This window comes from Fusarium poae (genome assembly GCF_019609905.1).
Source record: "Fusarium poae strain DAOMC 252244 chromosome Unknown contig_1, whole genome shotgun sequence".
Taxonomy (NCBI): domain Eukaryota; kingdom Fungi; phylum Ascomycota; class Sordariomycetes; order Hypocreales; family Nectriaceae; genus Fusarium; species Fusarium poae.
In genome coordinates, this window is record NW_025408659.1 from 1,671,698 (window position 1) to 1,688,454 (window position 16,757).

The 16,757-nt window shown below is 49.6% G+C and overlaps 6 protein-coding genes across 6 annotated transcripts; 5 read left to right on the plus strand and 1 right to left on the minus strand.

Annotated features, from left to right (window-relative positions):
- Positions 1 to 1,067: 1,067 nt before the first annotated feature.
- On the plus strand, positions 1,068 to 2,195 carry FPOAC1_013250 (uncharacterized protein; the record flags this gene model as incomplete). The annotated part of the gene is made up of 3 exons (XM_044857591.1): positions 1,068 to 1,135; positions 1,243 to 1,492; positions 1,545 to 2,195. The coding sequence occupies 3 exons, from the start codon at positions 1,068 to 1,070 to the stop codon at positions 2,193 to 2,195; spliced, it is 969 nt and encodes a 322-aa protein (XP_044701774.1).
- Positions 2,196 to 3,073: 878 nt separating this feature from the next.
- FPOAC1_013251 (uncharacterized protein) lies at positions 3,074 to 3,569 on the minus strand (the record flags this gene model as incomplete). The annotated part of the gene is made up of 2 exons (XM_044857592.1): positions 3,074 to 3,465; positions 3,518 to 3,569. 2 exons carry the CDS (start codon positions 3,567 to 3,569, stop codon positions 3,074 to 3,076), a joined length of 444 nt encoding a protein of 147 aa, XP_044701775.1.
- Positions 3,570 to 5,940: 2,371 nt separating this feature from the next.
- On the plus strand, positions 5,941 to 6,783 carry FPOAC1_013252 (uncharacterized protein; the record flags this gene model as incomplete). Its single annotated transcript, XM_044857593.1, has 1 exon — positions 5,941 to 6,783. One exon carries the CDS (start codon positions 5,941 to 5,943, stop codon positions 6,781 to 6,783), a length of 843 nt encoding a protein of 280 aa, XP_044701776.1.
- A 1,425-nt stretch (positions 6,784 to 8,208) lies between these two features.
- Positions 8,209 to 8,889, plus strand: FPOAC1_013253 (uncharacterized protein; the record flags this gene model as incomplete). Its single annotated transcript, XM_044857594.1, has 1 exon — positions 8,209 to 8,889. The coding sequence occupies one exon, from the start codon at positions 8,209 to 8,211 to the stop codon at positions 8,887 to 8,889; it is 681 nt and encodes a 226-aa protein (XP_044701777.1).
- Positions 8,890 to 11,654: 2,765 nt separating this feature from the next.
- On the plus strand, positions 11,655 to 13,818 carry FPOAC1_013254 (uncharacterized protein; the record flags this gene model as incomplete). Its single annotated transcript, XM_044857595.1, has 4 exons — positions 11,655 to 11,774; positions 11,829 to 12,596; positions 12,643 to 12,945; positions 13,171 to 13,818. The coding sequence occupies 4 exons, from the start codon at positions 11,655 to 11,657 to the stop codon at positions 13,816 to 13,818; spliced, it is 1,839 nt and encodes a 612-aa protein (XP_044701778.1).
- A 1,841-nt stretch (positions 13,819 to 15,659) lies between these two features.
- Positions 15,660 to 16,625, plus strand: FPOAC1_013255 (uncharacterized protein; the record flags this gene model as incomplete). Its single annotated transcript, XM_044857596.1, has 2 exons — positions 15,660 to 16,062; positions 16,567 to 16,625. 2 exons carry the CDS (start codon positions 15,660 to 15,662, stop codon positions 16,623 to 16,625), a joined length of 462 nt encoding a protein of 153 aa, XP_044701779.1.
- Between the last annotated feature and the right edge of the window lie 132 nt (positions 16,626 to 16,757).

Below are 16,757 nucleotides of genomic sequence, written 5' to 3' on the forward strand. Positions count from 1 at the left end.
CCGTGTTAGTGGCCGATTGGACTCAAATCGCCCGCTAATAACCTCTTTAGGAAACTAAAACATTTGCTGTCCTTTTACCCACGAGACTCCAGGTCTCTCAGTATTTCGCAGTGCAGCATTGAGCAGCCGCACCTTCCGGTTGAAAATTACACAATGTTATTAAAGTCCGTAACGAGACAGCTGGTGTACATGGCTCTACCTCAGCGTTCTCCTCTCCATGTATGGCGTTGCTGGTGTAAAGCATGACGAGACCGGCACCATTGTCGACCCTGATGTCGTCGCCGAGACTTGGACTCTCCTACTGCTGCTCAGGCTGAGTGGTACAGTCGCAGCCCAATTGATAGACAAATAGACCAAGTCTACCATTCTGATAAACGTTCACTATACCATTCATCCCTTAAAAGAAAGAAGGAAGGAAGAGCGGAGAGTGCTTACAGGAGATGCACTTTGATGGCTAACGAGACAATCACGCAGAGATTGGTTGTTCGATATGTGATTCTGTTTGGCAATCTCACAAACACTCTCCTCATCAAATCGGTTGATACGTTGACGAAGCACCTAAAGGAGGCATACAGCCTTTCCACAGGTTAGCTCTGGAATAGCATGCCCGATGCCAAAATGGCTACGTAATAGTTTGCGTTCGCAGCAAGTATTAGCGTGTGTTGCGGATGACCTGCAAGTATGGCTCTTTCTTCATTCGCATTGTCTATGTGGAGTGCGATCGAAAACCTGGAAGAAGCTCATGTCTTCTCGGTCGGGACAAAACGCTCTCCCTCAACCTAGCAACAGCAGTACCAGTGGGTGTCGTGTTTATCCTCACCAATCGCGTGGCCTCGGCTCGACGGCCAAGAGCGCGGCGTAATCGCTAATAGTAAGCTGCTCTCCTATCCTGAGATGCGATATCCGGGAACCTTTGTAATCTATGTATCACATGGCGAAAGTCGATCGTGGAGCAAGGGGATTCAACGTGACACTGACTACCTCTGATCGCATTATAAATATGGCCAGCGGCACATTCTATTCGAGAGGTTTGACAGAGCATTCCTCTTTTCCTCTTCACACATAAAATGTCTTTTCACGCGAACGCGGCAAAATCGACCCCATCCGCCATGCCCCATGATGATGGCCTAACAGAGTAGGTATAGGCTGAGGAAATCGGAGTAAGTACCATAGACGCTCTATATTTGACTCTCTTTCACTAACTTCAATCGTTTCCTTTGGCAGAATCTTATGCTTACCAAGCCAGCGAAAAATCGAGTTCCTAGTTGGTGAACACGAGACGCTGTATACCTTTCCATTAGAACTCTTTACCGAAGAATCCACCAAACTCGCCGCAAAAGCAGAGAAGGAGGCGGGTGATCTCAAGGATACATTGAGACATTGTACTGAGAAGACTTTCGGTCGTCATTTTCAAGCCCTCACGATCCTTGACTATCGCGAAGAGGTGCCGGCCGACATCCTTACGAAGGAAACAACAGACGCCCAAGAAAAGGTTGGACATCGCACCTGTCTCAGGATGTAGCTCTTTTGTTCATGTTTCTCAGCCCGTCTTGGTTAAAGAAGAAGACAACCGCCGTGATGGTTCGACTGTCAACAAAGACCACCTCAAGCTAGTCGTTCCTGATAAACTCCCGTATTCCATGGCATCATACAAGGAGCGATGGAAATCTTTCGAAACTACAGGATCAGAGCCTTGGTCCCTCGATGCGTACAAGCACGGACTCAGAGTTACCGCCATCAACTCCTTTCTTCGGCCACTGCGGAGCTCAGGTTACCCTGGTGGCATGGTATGGGAGCCCGATGCATGTGAAGATGTTGGCAAGTCGTATTTTCCCGTATTCATGAGTCATTTTGAGCTATTCAAAATCGCAAATGAATTAGGACCCGGACTGATCAGTGAAATGGCCTTATATCGTCTCAGAGTCAGACTGAGTACATATGTGGTGCATGAGGCTGCGTTTCCTGACTTGATCCGATTTACCGTCGAAGTATACAAGACCACGGCACCAGGCAACCCGGCAAGAGCCATCATATCGAACTTTGTTGCATGTTTTCATCAACACATGTTTCATTATAAGGGCTTCATCGCGGCCTTGAGGGAGGTGGACGATCTTTTACTGGATGTCCATGGTTACTTTGATGAGAAGTATTCTCCATCCACTGCCCTGCGCGCGAAGAGGCAGAGAACCAAGTAGACGTTCTTGGGCGGTGTCGTTCCAGCAGGAAGATCGCCATCGTTTCACAGAAATACTCATTGCGGAGGGTCCGTTCAGTGTAACTAGGACGTTTAGGAAGATTCTACCAAATAGAATTGCGTCACAGGTAGAGCTGAGACACCGGCCGTGATTTTCCGAAGTGAACGTATAGCACGTGGGACTAGGATCTAACCAACTATGCCGGACGCCACTTGCTAATGATACCAAGATCGCACACCTCCGTGGTCTAGTACGCAGGGTTATTATCCGAGTGTCGGAAGACATGAGAAGCACAGTTGTGGGAAATGGCATGGTAATGAACATGCATGCTAACAGAAACGTATGGGGAGGTGCTAAACTGGATGGTGTCCTTGCCGACCGAAACTACGATACTTATCGATCTAGTCTACTGAGAGGGTTAGCTTTATGAACCTGCTCCAGGGTTCCTCTTAGCTCCAATTGTCCGATACTGCCAAATATATGCTACGAGGATAGAGAGCTTCTGAGCACTGGACTTTAGCGCCCGGGAATAGGCTTGGTTTTGATACTCTCTACTGACATTCGCCGACTTCTTTGGTCACCCCTAACAGAGCCTTCTCAGACGCAGTCTCAAATATGGGACAGGATGGGGGGAAGATGACTACGTCGGGACAGCTTTCGCCGATAAACTAAACAGCGTAGACAAAGGATACATTGTTGTAGCGGAAAGGGGATGGCATGAAGAGGAGCCATAGGGAGAAAAGTATTTTGTATAGCAAAAAGAAGTTCACTAATTGTGTAGGTGTGACCCATGCGAGCTCGAAGATGGCTTCTCCCGCAGCTCTAGTCTGTCTCAGTCTAGCTAGCAACGTAGCCTACAACGAGACCAGCAAGCTTACTCAGCGCCTCTTATCCTGTAGAACCCCCCCCAGTATATCATAGATCTCGTACTTTATGTCTTCGATATCAGCTGCCATATCTTCTATTGCCTCTGCCAACGCCTCGAGTCTGCTACTTAGAAAGTGGAGGCGGTGCTGGCCTCGCGAGCCGCTGTCGACGTCTCGATGGCGCGTGTAGGGCGTCGGAGACTCGTCTGAGCCGGAGAATCTGTCGTCCTCGACCTCCGAGAACGCGCTGCGTTCAACAGGCCTTATGCGTCTGTACCTCTGACTCAGAGTTGATTGGGGAACTGTAGGTGTTTGCGGAAGTGAGTTTCCATCATCCCCTTCAGAGTCGGGGACGATGAAGCTATCGGAATCACTGCTATGGCTCGAACCATCGTCGCTATACTCTACAGGATATTAAGAACTAACACTACGCAATTTTGTAGCTCATACCCATACCTAAAGCTTCGTGGTTGTGAGGTTGGTGATGCATCATCAGACGGTGTGCCATGGTTATATGGCTACTGGTAAGACACAGGTGCTACTCTTAGCCTAACGAGAGCTTTACGATATCGAGGGGACTTCTGTCAACTATATACCCCAAGTACATTGCATGTATTGTTGCGCTGTTTGCCTGCAAGGCGATATAGTCGTACTACCCCAAAGTCAATTGGTGGTTCAGGCAAAAACTGGCGCTTACTTTCGCTGAGATATCGTGTGTCTGTGTTATGTGAGGCATAGTAGGTATGGAATGGCGCTTATGATGCTGTGTCCACTTCCAGCCCGGCAACAGTCATCTAATTCACGTCGCAGTAGCATGCACAGGTTTAGAGGCTCTTCTATGCCTGTCTTTCGTGTCGAAGAGCTAATTGCAACCCCCTTTGTGTTTGGGAGTTGTTGAGGAGAAGACAATGCAGTGACCAGAAACAGGCTTTTGTTAACCTGAGCTTGTGTGAACTCATCACGAGTGCTCGAGGTCCTGTTTTTTTTCCGCCAGCCCAATAATGACAACTACTGTGAGATATCCATAGTTAGATGGGCTGGAAATGTGCAAAATCGCCAGGTTTATTTTGAAGTCTTCATTGCCGTAGAGAGCAGTCTATGAAGGGGAAGTAAAGGAGTTGAAGCTGCATGCCCTATATGGGAAGGTCACATTTCCCGAGTCTTTTGGATCTTGAACAATCGTGTTCATCGAGCGCCTTGGTGAGAGTTGTGGAGCGTGGAGGGATTCCTCTCAAATCCTGAATACTGACGTAGACTGGTATATTATGCCGCAGGATAGGCTACCCGCAGTCGTTATCTCTGCAACGAAGATACTGTCCCTTTCACAAGTCGCAGAGAGACCATTCAACCGGGCAAGTGGCCATCATGATCACGGCCAGATTCGTCCTTCACCAGGGCCCAGCAAAGCCACTGATACTGACCAGCGAAATCAAGAGTCCAACTCCTACCGATGTAAGTTGACGGTCGGCTTTCTGGTTTGATCATACATTTATTGACCTTGAATCGTTCTCATAGGTATTCGTCTTTTTTTTCTTCTTTTTTTTGTTTTGCTTTTGTTGAGGTTTAAGTCCTGATGCAACGAATGAAACTTCGTGAGGGACTACAGTACCATAAGCTGCTCTAATCGCATTGCTTTCGTGCCGTCACATCCGGCATAAGAGGCACTATGGATGGTGTCCATGCCACTTCCCGAGGTTGTATTGCCGTCCTAAACATTGTAATCTACCTGTGTACGTGGCTAACATGCCATGTCGATAGGTAGTGGTTTCTCGAAATCTAATTTTACCCCTTATCAAAAACCAAGCCTACCCTGTAAAGCGGGGTAAAGAAAATCAATCACATAATAACTAATTGATTTTGGATTGTAGGACTAGGCCACTAGCCTTTCCCTTCTTTTTCATATACCTTATCATCCTACGCTATGAGTATTAACGCACAGGGCTTTACCACAAAGGAAAGACCGACACATTGTGGGTACTTCGAGGTCGTAATGCTCCATCACTTACAATACGCATCAGGCGTGAAAGATGATGATGTGCTTTGTGGCTGCGGTAGTTGAGTTACAGGGGCGTCTATTTACCAATGGGGGGCTGGGCATACAGCAGTACATCGCAAACCTGCGTACACTACACGCACCAGCCGATATTGGTAAATATTCCAACAAGCAATTTTTTGACTATCGGTACATGATGTCAGTCACCTGCCCTACAAGCTCTTTCTGGATTGTCCAGAGATATAAGAAAAAAATAGTTTCTCTCGGCATGGAGTTTGTTTCGTTTCGAGTTCGGGCAGGAGAGAGCGCTGATATCTGTTTCTGTCCTCAATTATCCCTCCTTCAGCTCCTGCTTTCATTATCAATGGGGGAACATGTCAGACACGGGTCTTGTCCCAACCACAGCACTGAAGCCTTGCAAGGAGTTCGTAGAATAGATTACGAAGTGCAGCGGCTCGGCGGTAGAACCAGTGTTTCCCACCCTTCAATCACTTTTGTGGAACGGCCTGACGATCAGGTATCACTTCGGAGGGGAATCGTAGAACTCAACCGGGAGAACGGGACCTTGCAGCATGAAGATGAATATTTTACTGCGTTGGCTAACGATGTACTAGTAGCCCTCAAAGCCTCCATTCACTCTCATCTACCTAGCGTGCTAGAATCCCTTCCATGTGATAACACTATTGTCTCTCATAACAGCGAAATGGGTAGCAGCTCCTCACAGACTCTTGTGCATCACCGCCCACGTACTGACGGCTTCTTGGGCTCCAAGTCGCGCAAGGATTCAAGTCGAGGTTTGTCTGATCCCCAAGGGCCTCAGGTAATTTTAATGTCTTCCTGGAGTCAAAGTGCAAGACACCGTCCCTTGCCGCCAACTCCACATCCAATGACGAACTCTATGCTCGAGAAGTTGGAGATTGATCTCATAAGGCAGAATGGGATGATGAGGCAATCGATCTCGCTGAATAGGAAACTTTACTACAGAGTGTTACTGGGTTTAGTTTCTCAGATACGACAATTAGCATCGGCCCTTCGATCGGTTATCGAAGAGGCAAACCTCGTGATAGAGCAAGCGAATAAGGATTGGCGACAGTATGTAGAAGGTGTTATGAAAGAAGAAGAACAAGAACAAGAAGAACAAGAAGAAGTGGAGCCAGGAAGGAGGTGTACGGGGCCTGAACTGGTTGACTGGTTCGAGTCCGAAGGCCAGGTCTGCAGCATCGTAGACGGGCTAGGGTCGAGACTCAGAGACTCGGACATCAGTTTGAGTACCAAGACTGCGCCAACGGTGCCTGGTGACAAGCCAAGTGACTGTATACGCAGTCCCGCAGCACAGTCCCTTTGCAGAGATCCCAATCCGCTGAACAGCGCACCTATGGATCCAGTAGATTCGGACATGGGACAAGACAAAGATGTGCAAGGCCATACCTGGCCCTATGTAGAACCTCTTCGAATTACTCGTCAGCGATGTGAGCCAGTCCGCGATGGTGATACTGTGTACTCCGGATCAAACATGAGACGACGCCTCGCTATGCTTCATTATGAGCGGCGGTACTACGAGAGACTCGTCAACGAGGCACATGTTCGATTCTTACCTACAATAAGGCATCAGATTCGCGAGCTCCAGTGTGTTTTACACGACTCTGGTGTCGAGGAGGATAGATTGAGGGATTTACTCCAGGAGCAGATCAGACTCCGAACGCCGGAGGATCCAGGTGGTTGCGGATGAGATCTACATGACCACCGTCCATCATTCAGATGGTGCTGGTTGCTTACTCGTCTCCCGTTATCCCGTCGTCATTTTCTTTCTTAATTTGCGTTTTTCCAATTTTCCATTTTTTCTCTCGAATGTCTCTCACGTTCTATTCCCACATCTTCGTGCTGCTTTTCTTTTCCCGCTTGTGTGACGCTCTCCATGGTGCTACATTTTCAATAGATAAGTAAGAAAAATCCCAACATGGCTTGTGCATATATACGTAGCAAGGGAAAAAGGCAGGAACGACAGCCCTGAAACATATCTTGAAGCCCGTCAGGTGTAGGGTAGGGTGTCGTGGCATATCTCCATGCTCGGGTCGATGCTTGGGTCGATACTCGGGTTAGTAGGGTCATGACGTCATAGCGGCTTATGCTTAGTAGTCGAGGCATAAAACAGGGCGGCCAATACATGGGCACCTAGGTGCCCAAATAAAGTTAACGCACCCAGGTGCGCCACCTGACTAAGCGTGGCACCAATACATAGCCTACAACAGGACGGTTAGGGCTACTTTGGAGAGCTGTTGCTGGACAAATAGGCGGGGGATGAGCTCAAAGATACAGCTGTAGCCTAACTGTGGGTTAATGGGTGATTAAAGTCTTGAACACATTATTTTGCGGTGAACACGATTCTATAGGTCCACGGAGCGTTGCAGAGTCGACACTGTCGACTCGACAGCATGAAAACTGATCCAAAGGCCGCCCTGTGAGGAGTAAGAGCACAGCACACATGTCAATTCAGCGCGCAAAACGACTTGATTATTAGATAGGAAGTGACTATATTCTTTGGTCCATATACGTTTAATTCCAATGAAATATCATCTCCAGGTATCAATGACGGTGTTGTAGTTGAGTCGATGAAGCAAATGTCTTAACACAATCTCAGGTGTTAGTGGCTTTAGTGCTTTGTCAAAGTGTGGGGAATTTTGAGCCAATAATATTGCGTGCCCTAGGGGGGGTGCCCATGTATTGGCCGCCATAAAACAAGTCAAGATGAGTCACTCTAATCGGGTTTAGTCAAGCGGCTGATCGTTATCGATCCTTTATCGATAAGAGCTGCCACTACTCCCGATCAGGCGAATGTGCAGACGCGGAACCCACCATTATTGCTATAAACGCGTCGCGCTAGAATGACCGACCCATAATCTGACACATACCTAAACCCCCTCCTCGGAACGTTGTATAGCGGTTTCTAACGAAATGCACCTCTCTCGACCGTAGCGGCGACTCAGCCCTCCTGCCTGGCGGTTTCGAATACGCACTTGCTATGGCTTCTGCAGCGTCGCTGATTGGTGTAAGTCACGTGTGTTATATGCAGTGTTGGGAGGACGGAGACTGAGCCTTGCTAACCCCGCACAATGGTCTGGCCACCCATCGCCAACAAATGCGGTAATCAGATCCAATGGCGGAAGCGCTCGGCGTCGCATCCGGCGTTATCGCTGTTGTCGATATGTCGGCTAAAGTGGTTAATTGGTGCGTACGATACGCTCAGGATGTATCGCATGCCAAAGAGGACAAGACGAGGCTGGTAGAGGAGGTCACGCGTCTGAACCTAGCGTCAGTAAACGCTCGCAACTTGCTAGATGGGCCAGGTGGCTCGAAGCTCAAAGCATCTCACGCCCTCCTTCTGGCAACAGACAAAAGTCGACCTCAGCTTCAACGTATTGAGAGCCAGCTTGCCGCGGGAACTGGGCAGGGTAAAGGCAGATTGGAGGCTTTGAGATGGCCGTTCAAGAGCAAGGATGTTCAGGTAGCGATTCGGGACATTCGCCAATGTACCGAGGCTATTTACTCAGCCTTGGAAATCGATCAGACGTTGGTGTTTCTATTGCAGCTTACGATGGATCTAACTAATGATAACTCGGCCTCACCTCCGGATCTTCTTGACGAGCAGACCAGAGCTTCCGATCCGACTAGGGTTCAGCGAGGTTCAAAGTTCCTACCAAGACCTAGTTCTGCACAGGCTGGCGATCAATTCAATTCCATCAATTTCGCCCTCGCGTGGCGTTGCGTTGACAGCTTACTCAGCATTTGGCCCGTGGAGTTGAACCACCGCATCTGCAAATTGAATTGGTGGCGTTGAATTGAACATGTTGAACCTCATACGCCCCCCGAGATGCCCAACACGTTATTCGCCATCGTCTCGGCCATCTTCCTCTGTCTCCCATATAATGCTACTCCCAACCTCATCTGATACGTCAACCAACGTATCCACCGCGTCGATTAGGCCATTCCGCACCCATGACCTTAGCGTCTGTGTCATCCCTATCGTGCTAGCCTCCAGTCGAGTCCGCAGCGGTGAGACCATTTGCCCAGCAACACTAAACAAACGCTCGCACTCTGCCGACATAGGCGGTACCGAAAGCAGGTCAAGAGCCATTCGCGACAGTCGAGGGTAATCTTTCCGTCTCTCCCACCAATATTGGATGGGATCCGTGACAAGAGGGTCGCTCTTAACGTCCGGACTCGACAGCCAGTGGTCATATTCATCATGGTCTGCGTTCACTGACCTATCCAAAGGACATCTGCCTGCTAGAGACGAAGTTCTGTGTGCTCGGTGTCTTTCGAGAGCACTCATTGCCTTTAAACGCTTGAATGGAGGTTCCTCATCTGAATTCGAAACATTCGGTAGTGATTTATACTCTTCCTCCCATAGAGTCTTCACCATTCTTTTTGCCTCCTGAAGCCATGGCAGCTGTGCTTTGTCGGTCCACGTATTCTCGAAATATCCCCAACGTGAGGCCGGATTTAGAATGGCGGAAGCATAGCAAGCTGGCGTCTCGTCCAGTTTCGTACAGTACTCGTTCAACTTATCCCACCCCAGGTTGATGTTTATCCTGAAGTGCTCAGGATCCAGGTAATTCTCTGCTGCTGCTTTCCACTCCTCCAGACGTTCCATCAGAAATTCATACGTTGAAGCAACATCCCACATATTGCCATATGCCTCAATACGGCCACCTTTACGTACCTGGCTCTGAGCATCTCCTTCAAGCATCCGGAGTGCCTCCTCGAAACCAAGCAGCACCTTGTCCATCAACTCAATTACTTTCCAGTCCTTCTCCCCAAGAAGACTCTCCTCCCGGAGACAGAGCGGTATCTCTTCCCTCCGTCTAGCCCCGTTGCGGCATTCCTTGTTGAATTCAAGCGTGACCTTCTCAACTAGGTCCTCCAGAAAAGGACGCAACAAGAGACCGCGTCGCATCATATACAGGGTCGACAACCACCGCGTCTGGTTATCGCGAACAACGTCGACAGGCTTCCTTGCTCGAATCTTGGGGTTGTCAGAATGCTGAAAAAGTTCTTCCTGCAGCGCACGGAGACGATAGGTCAACTTGTCAGACCGATGGATCCAATGGACCAGGTTATGGAGCTTCCCAATGGGACCTTTCTTTCGCCAGGTCTCGTGCTGGGCAGCGCCAGAAACAGATTCTCCATCAATTTCTGCTTCAAAAGCCTCAGCTTTGTACCCAAACAACAGGGCTTTCACCACCAAGTTGAGCACATGGCCGAAGCATCGCACTCTCCGTTTCTTCGGATCGAATCCCAGCGCCTCCGCAATGTCCTCCATTGCTGTATCCATATTCCCGGCGTTGTCAAGCGTGATGTACCCCACCCTATCGAGTATCTCATAGCTCTCCAAGATCTCGAGGATCTGGGCTGCAATATTTCCCCCCGAATGGCAATTCTTCAACTCCGGTAGGCCAAGGACCAACTTCGACGGGATTCCATTTTTGTCAACATAAAAGCAGACAATCCCATACAGAGCATGCCGATTCCTTGAACGCCAGCCATCGAACGCAATATGAATTTGACCTGGAACACTCCTCAGGTGGTCGATTATGCGTGTCTTTTGTTGGAGATGAAGGTCGATGATTCGCCTTCGAACCGTGTCATGAGAGATATGAGCATTCGTCGCTGCGACTGATGGGTTCAGGTATTCGAATATACGTCGAAGCCGCCCATGCTCGGGCTGGCGAAAAGAGATATTGGCGTCGATCACCCACTCAAGGAGCAGTCTCTGGAAGTGGTCCCTGTCGAAACGCTGTATGAGGGCGTTCGCGATGGCTTGCTCTTTAGGGTCTGAGGTGTCAAGATTCAGCATCTCCACAATGTTCCTTGAGGGAGTCTTCTCCTGCTTTCCCTTCCAAAGAGCGGGTGGCTTCCTCCTCCCGGACTTATCGACAAGTCCGTGCTCCCTGAACAGATGTTTCTCGATATTCTGGGTGCCAACAGCAGAGAAGTCTGTCATCTTGGGCTTAGCTTTCCGAAGACAATGCTTGCAAACCCATTTCCTCTTCGTGGGAGAATCGCGGGCTTGAATGTCAAAGCCGTGCTGCCAAACCCACGAAGTCTGCCTGCCAACGCGTTCCGAAATCGAGAAACCCGGAAACTTGTGCCATGGGAAGGCTTTCCAATCTCCTGGCGAAGCATCCAAGTTATTAGGTGAAGCACTAGGTGCGCTGCAGTCGGGACTCTGGCACTTGACAGGTACGTTGGCGTCCATTTGAAGATTAGGAAAGGAATAGAATGCACGCAATGATCTTTCTGCAAGGGTCATGGGGCGCGACGACAGCTGAGACGCGTTCATAAACCCCTAATGCTAGGTGCAGTTGGCACGTGCATCAAAAATACGGGGCAAAAGTATTAGCAGGGGTCCTGTGGATGCGACTTATGGGACTACACGGACTGGGCGCTACCCTGAACCACTGCCATTAACGACAGTTTCAACCGATGGTCAACGTTGAAAGCATCTAGGTGGAATTGAAACAATCAATGGGAGTGTCAAATGGAATTGATTGAATTGATGCACGTGACTTCAACTTCCATAAAATTGACGGGATTGAGTTGATGGTTGAATTGATCGCCAGCCTGGTTCTGCACGAAATCCCGGCAGACATCGTCAAGCACGGCATAGCTGTCTTTTTGCATAAAGAGTTCGAGAGGATTCGCCATGATTACAACTTGACTGTGGGCGACGAACGGAAGCTGCCACCAGATTGACCAGGTTGCTCGACGGTGCAGAGGCTCACCCAACTGGCTGTTCCGCTCTTTATCTTTGCTGCAACCGTTTGTCACTTCATTGATGATCGGAATCGCAACAGCCCTCGGGTCCAGTTGCGTAAGGTTCTCGACTACGGGAGTAAAGGTCACGTATCTCAGTTGGACCGAACTTATGGGCCCGTTCTAGACTCGCTGATCGCTGATGTTTCAGAAGATGGCAAAGAGGAGATCATCAAAGACTTTAAGATGATAGTTGGCAGTATAGTCATGCTTGCCAATCCTCTTTCAGTTTCGGCCTTGTCGCAGCTGCTCGAGGTCGATCCCGAAGTGGTAGACAACAGACTTGACACACTCCATTCGGTTCTCAGCGTGCCACCAAGACGCAAAGAGCCTGTGCGGTTGCTGCAATTGTCATTTCTAGACTATCCCATCACAAAAGAAAGCGAGTTCCGGGTAGACAAAAGACATGCCCACCAAACCTTGGCGAAACACTGCTTGCGCGTCATGTGGGGTGGTTTGCGTGAGAACATATGCGGCCTATCTTTCCCGGGAATGCGCAGATCTACGGTAGACAGCTCAGAGCTTGAGGAACACATTCCTGCACAAGTTCAATATGCTTGCATGTACTGGGTTTATCATCAGATGGAGGGTGATCCCGGATTGAACGACAGCGAGAAAGTTTATGATTTCTTAACGACACATTTTCTGCATTGGCTGGAAGCGATGAGTTTACTGGGCCGAGTCAAGGAATGTCTCGACTCACTTAGGTCACTGGCAAGATGGCTAGAGGTTTGTCTTCGTGTCTTGGCGCTTCAACCTTGCTAACAAGGGTTAGAACCGCGAAGACTCAAGCCTATTGGCTTTTGTAGCTGACGCAGTGCGATTTGTTCAGCTCAATTTCTCCGTGATTGCCGAAGCACCGCTACAGGTTTATTGTTGTCTAGCTTTCGCACCAAGCAAGAGTATCGCGAGAAAGATATTTGAGAACGCTATTCCAAAGTGGGTAAGTAATCTGCCGAAGGTTGAGGAAAACTGGGACTCATGCTTGTTGACTCTAGAGGGCCACAGCGACTGGGTCGACTCGGTGGTGTTCTCGTACGACTCGAAAAAGGTGGCGTCGGGCTCTTCTGACATAACGGTACGGATCTGGGATGCAGAGACTGGAAAGTGTGAGAAAGTGCTGGAGGGCCATATCAGTACGGTCTTCTCAGTGGCATTCTCGCACGACTCAAAAAAGATATGATCGGGCTCTTATAATGAGGCGATACGGATCTGGAATGCAGAGACAGGCGAGTGCCAGCGAGTGCTAGAGGGTCATAGCCAGATAGTTCACTCCTTGGTGTTCTCGCACGACTCGAAAAAGATCGCATCGGGCTCTGAGACGGTACGGATCTGGGATACAGAGACGGGCGAGTGCAAGCAAGTGCTGCAGGGCCATAGTGACGAAGTCAACTCGGTGGTGTTCTCGCATGACTCGAAAAAGATCGCAGCGGCCTCGAAAAACATGACAGTGCGAATCTGGGACGCAAAGATGGGCGCGTGTGAGCGAGTACTAGAGGGCCATGACGACTATAGTCACTCCTTGGTGGTCTCCCACGACTCAAAAAAGGTGGCATCGGGCTCCTCTGACGAGACGGTACGGATCTGGGACGCAGAGACGGGCGAGTGCAAGCAAGTGCTGCAGGGCCAGGATGACGAGGTTGACTCGGTGGTGTTCTCGCACGACTCGAAAAAAGTTGTATCGAGCTCTAGTGACAAGAAGATACGGATCTGGGATGTCGAGACAGGTCGCTGTAAAAACGGCTTTTCATTGGATCGATATGCAGGCGTTCTTTCTTTTACGCCCGACGAACGTGGTATTGTTACCAATCGTGGCACGTTTGCTTTGCCAGATGGCTCGCAGGCTTCTGCTGAGTTTGCCACGGCATGGCGATGCTCGAAGGCTGCGATACTGACCTGTATCGACGATACTTGGGTCGTGGTGGTAGGGAAAGACCAGTGTGGGAAATAGCCATATTGTTAGGTGAGTAAATAGTGCAATCTGATTGGTTGAGCTTGGTGGAAACTATGATTATTTGACCGGCCTACATACCTTCGAAATCTATAAAGCAGATATTGCAGAGTAAAAAGTTGGCCGTACGGCAGGCTGGCTGCGCAGGCGGCTGCTGAAGCATAACTAGGCACAACAACACCGAAACTTGATCGCCATATCAAATTTTGGTCCGACCTTGGCACCAGTCCAGTTAAGGCAGGCGGTTCAGTCCAAGCCCTTTGGACTGCTGGGCGGTCCAGTCCAGTGCTTCCTGTTACATAGGCGGTCCAGTCCAGGGTGTCTGGACTGGACTGAACCGCCTATTTCTCACACTGGGAAAGACTTACTTTGGCCCCCTCTTGAATGCCGTAGTGGACAAGTAGCTGTCTTGGGAAGTACAGTTGTTGGCTGTCCATCAGGAAGAGTCGTGTTCTTGGGGATTTCCATACAAGATGTACAATTATCAATGGACACATGACCACTGAGAACATAACGTGGAACGAACTAGACGACCGTCCTTGTTGGTCATCCAGCTGTGGGCCTCGACGTCTGTCTCTGCATGATCATCAATTCATGCTTTTCTCGGTGCGTCGGCATATGATATCGATGGCGACGTGGCTGGTTATAAGTGAATTCAATGGAGATGCGATCATCGTCTCTACGGTGATTGTTAGTTTTCAGTTTGAGGAGTCTTCAGCCCGAGGGAGCCACCAGAATGGCCGAAGTAATCGGAACCGAATGATAGAGCTCCCGTGCTGGCAGACAGCATGTGTTGAAGACGAGAGGTGCTTGAGAGGAACCAGTGCAGTATGGCGTCACTCGCGTCGACTTTATCGTCAGCGGGGCCAATATGACCGGACCGAGCAGCTCCATCGGACAGCCCTAGACCTCTACCGACAAATTGTCGGAGAAAGGTTATCCTAATGCGATACAGAATATAGGGCGTCTCATTTCCACACAGAGGGCATTACAGCAACTCATCTCTTGCCGAACCAGTCCGTTATTTTGCGGTCACACAAGCTGTTGAGTCGAAGGAAGATCAGAAACGTGTCGCAGATTGCTATGGAAGGTTACATACACATGATAAGGTTGACAAGCTCCGTAAGTCCAGATCGGCCGACATTGTTCAGGGGGGCCTTCGAACGACGCTCTGAGTACTATAATGTCTGAGACCAGTCTCGTCGGCCATGGTCTAAAAATGAGCGGTACGGACGACGAAGAGTAATAGGTGCCATGCATAAGCTCGAAGGTGACGTCCGCATCCGTCCTCGCGCTGCATGTGAGCGAGTCCCTGGAGCCGTTTCCTAGAAAGGGTGATATATCAAGTCGACTTCGAGCAGCAGTTCGCGAACTACGAGTATTGCAAACTTTTGGACCATGTATCCCTTACTCTGGTTGTTGATCTACGCGCTGTTGTGCGCCGCTTGCGATGTCAGTAACGGTCACTCTGTGTTGACCTCTCGTCTAGAAGAAACAACAGTTCGGGAGGTTACCCTGTTACTTACAGACAGCACCACGGAAGCACCTGAAAGACCGACCAGAGGGTCCTCCGCCGCTAAGCCCCTTTGTTACTGTCAGTTTCATTCAGGTCCTCCATACGGCCCCGATATGACAATGTCCTCACAAACGACCATGTCGCGTGATCTTCCCAGTACCTCACCAATAGACGGGGAACAGGAAACACAAATCACCCCAAGACTCACGCAGCAGACGGCGTCGTCTGCGACTTTTGGAAGTAGCTCCGACGAGACCACAACCAGTCCTATCACTGCACCCGGTGATAAAATGACTGACCCCCACCAACAGACAGAACGACAGACATGGATTCTGGCAGCAGCGCATCCAACCCGACTTCCGCAGAGAATACATCTCCCTTGGAAACTCGCACAACTATGGCGGCAAATGGAAACAAGCCGGCTAGCGATGTCACAGAGACGCTAGTTGACGCTGCCTCTACATCGGAAATTGAGTGGAAAGGAAAAGCTAGTTCAGTCACGACTACAAGTACAAAACAGCCTCCTCCTACGACGCTGATGCGCAGTACCACTAGCTCGTCCGAAGAGGCAGTGCCCAGCCAGAACACCGAGCCAGAAGAAGGTGAAGTCCAACAATGGCCGGTTTGTAACGGCCGGAACAGCGGCCCCACCATGGCAGTGGCTTCGCGAATGATATCCGCAAAGTCGTTTTGCGACCAGTTCAGGGAGGCCCCGCTGACTCTCGAAGGTTGGAGAAAAAAGTCCAGGGTAGACGGGATACTGTTTGGTGTGAACTTTAGCAAAAGCAGCAGCCAGAGCTGTGACGAGTACAGAGTGGATGACGTGGTGTGCCGGAAGCACCTAGTAAAAAGTCGAACGCTTATGTGGTAAGTTCGGGGGCTTTGTGATTGGCGAATGCGTTCTCGTGTGGTCTGATCCAGATTTGGGTACAACGGCTTGATACAGCGTAGCTTTGCGTATTCCGCTTACTGGTGGACGAGTGGAAAATAGACTATCTGAACTGCATACCAAAAACATCCTGCGCATGACCCTGCTGTTGTTATTGCTTAACCTCCGTTAGAGGAGGAGGAGGATCTGTGTGCAAAAAGCCATCCATCGGACCCCTTTTATTGCCAATAGACTTCTTCAATAGGATCTCTGTGCTAAGATCGATCGAAGAGGGTTGGGGTTGATGGACAACCGATTCCTATCTTTACTGTACAGCACAAGGCTAACTGACACAGTGCTACAGCCCGTACTACACATGCTTATCTTATTACACATCAGCTGGTTGATGTCAAGGCCGTTTAAAGTACAAATCAGGCCCGCCTCAGTTTTATAGCTTGTGTCTGGCGCTTTCAAGGACACAAACCTCAAGGATAGGGTAGACACGCGTTTGAAGTAGAAAGCCCCAGCCCCGCAAGGTAAAAGGCCTTCGATTTC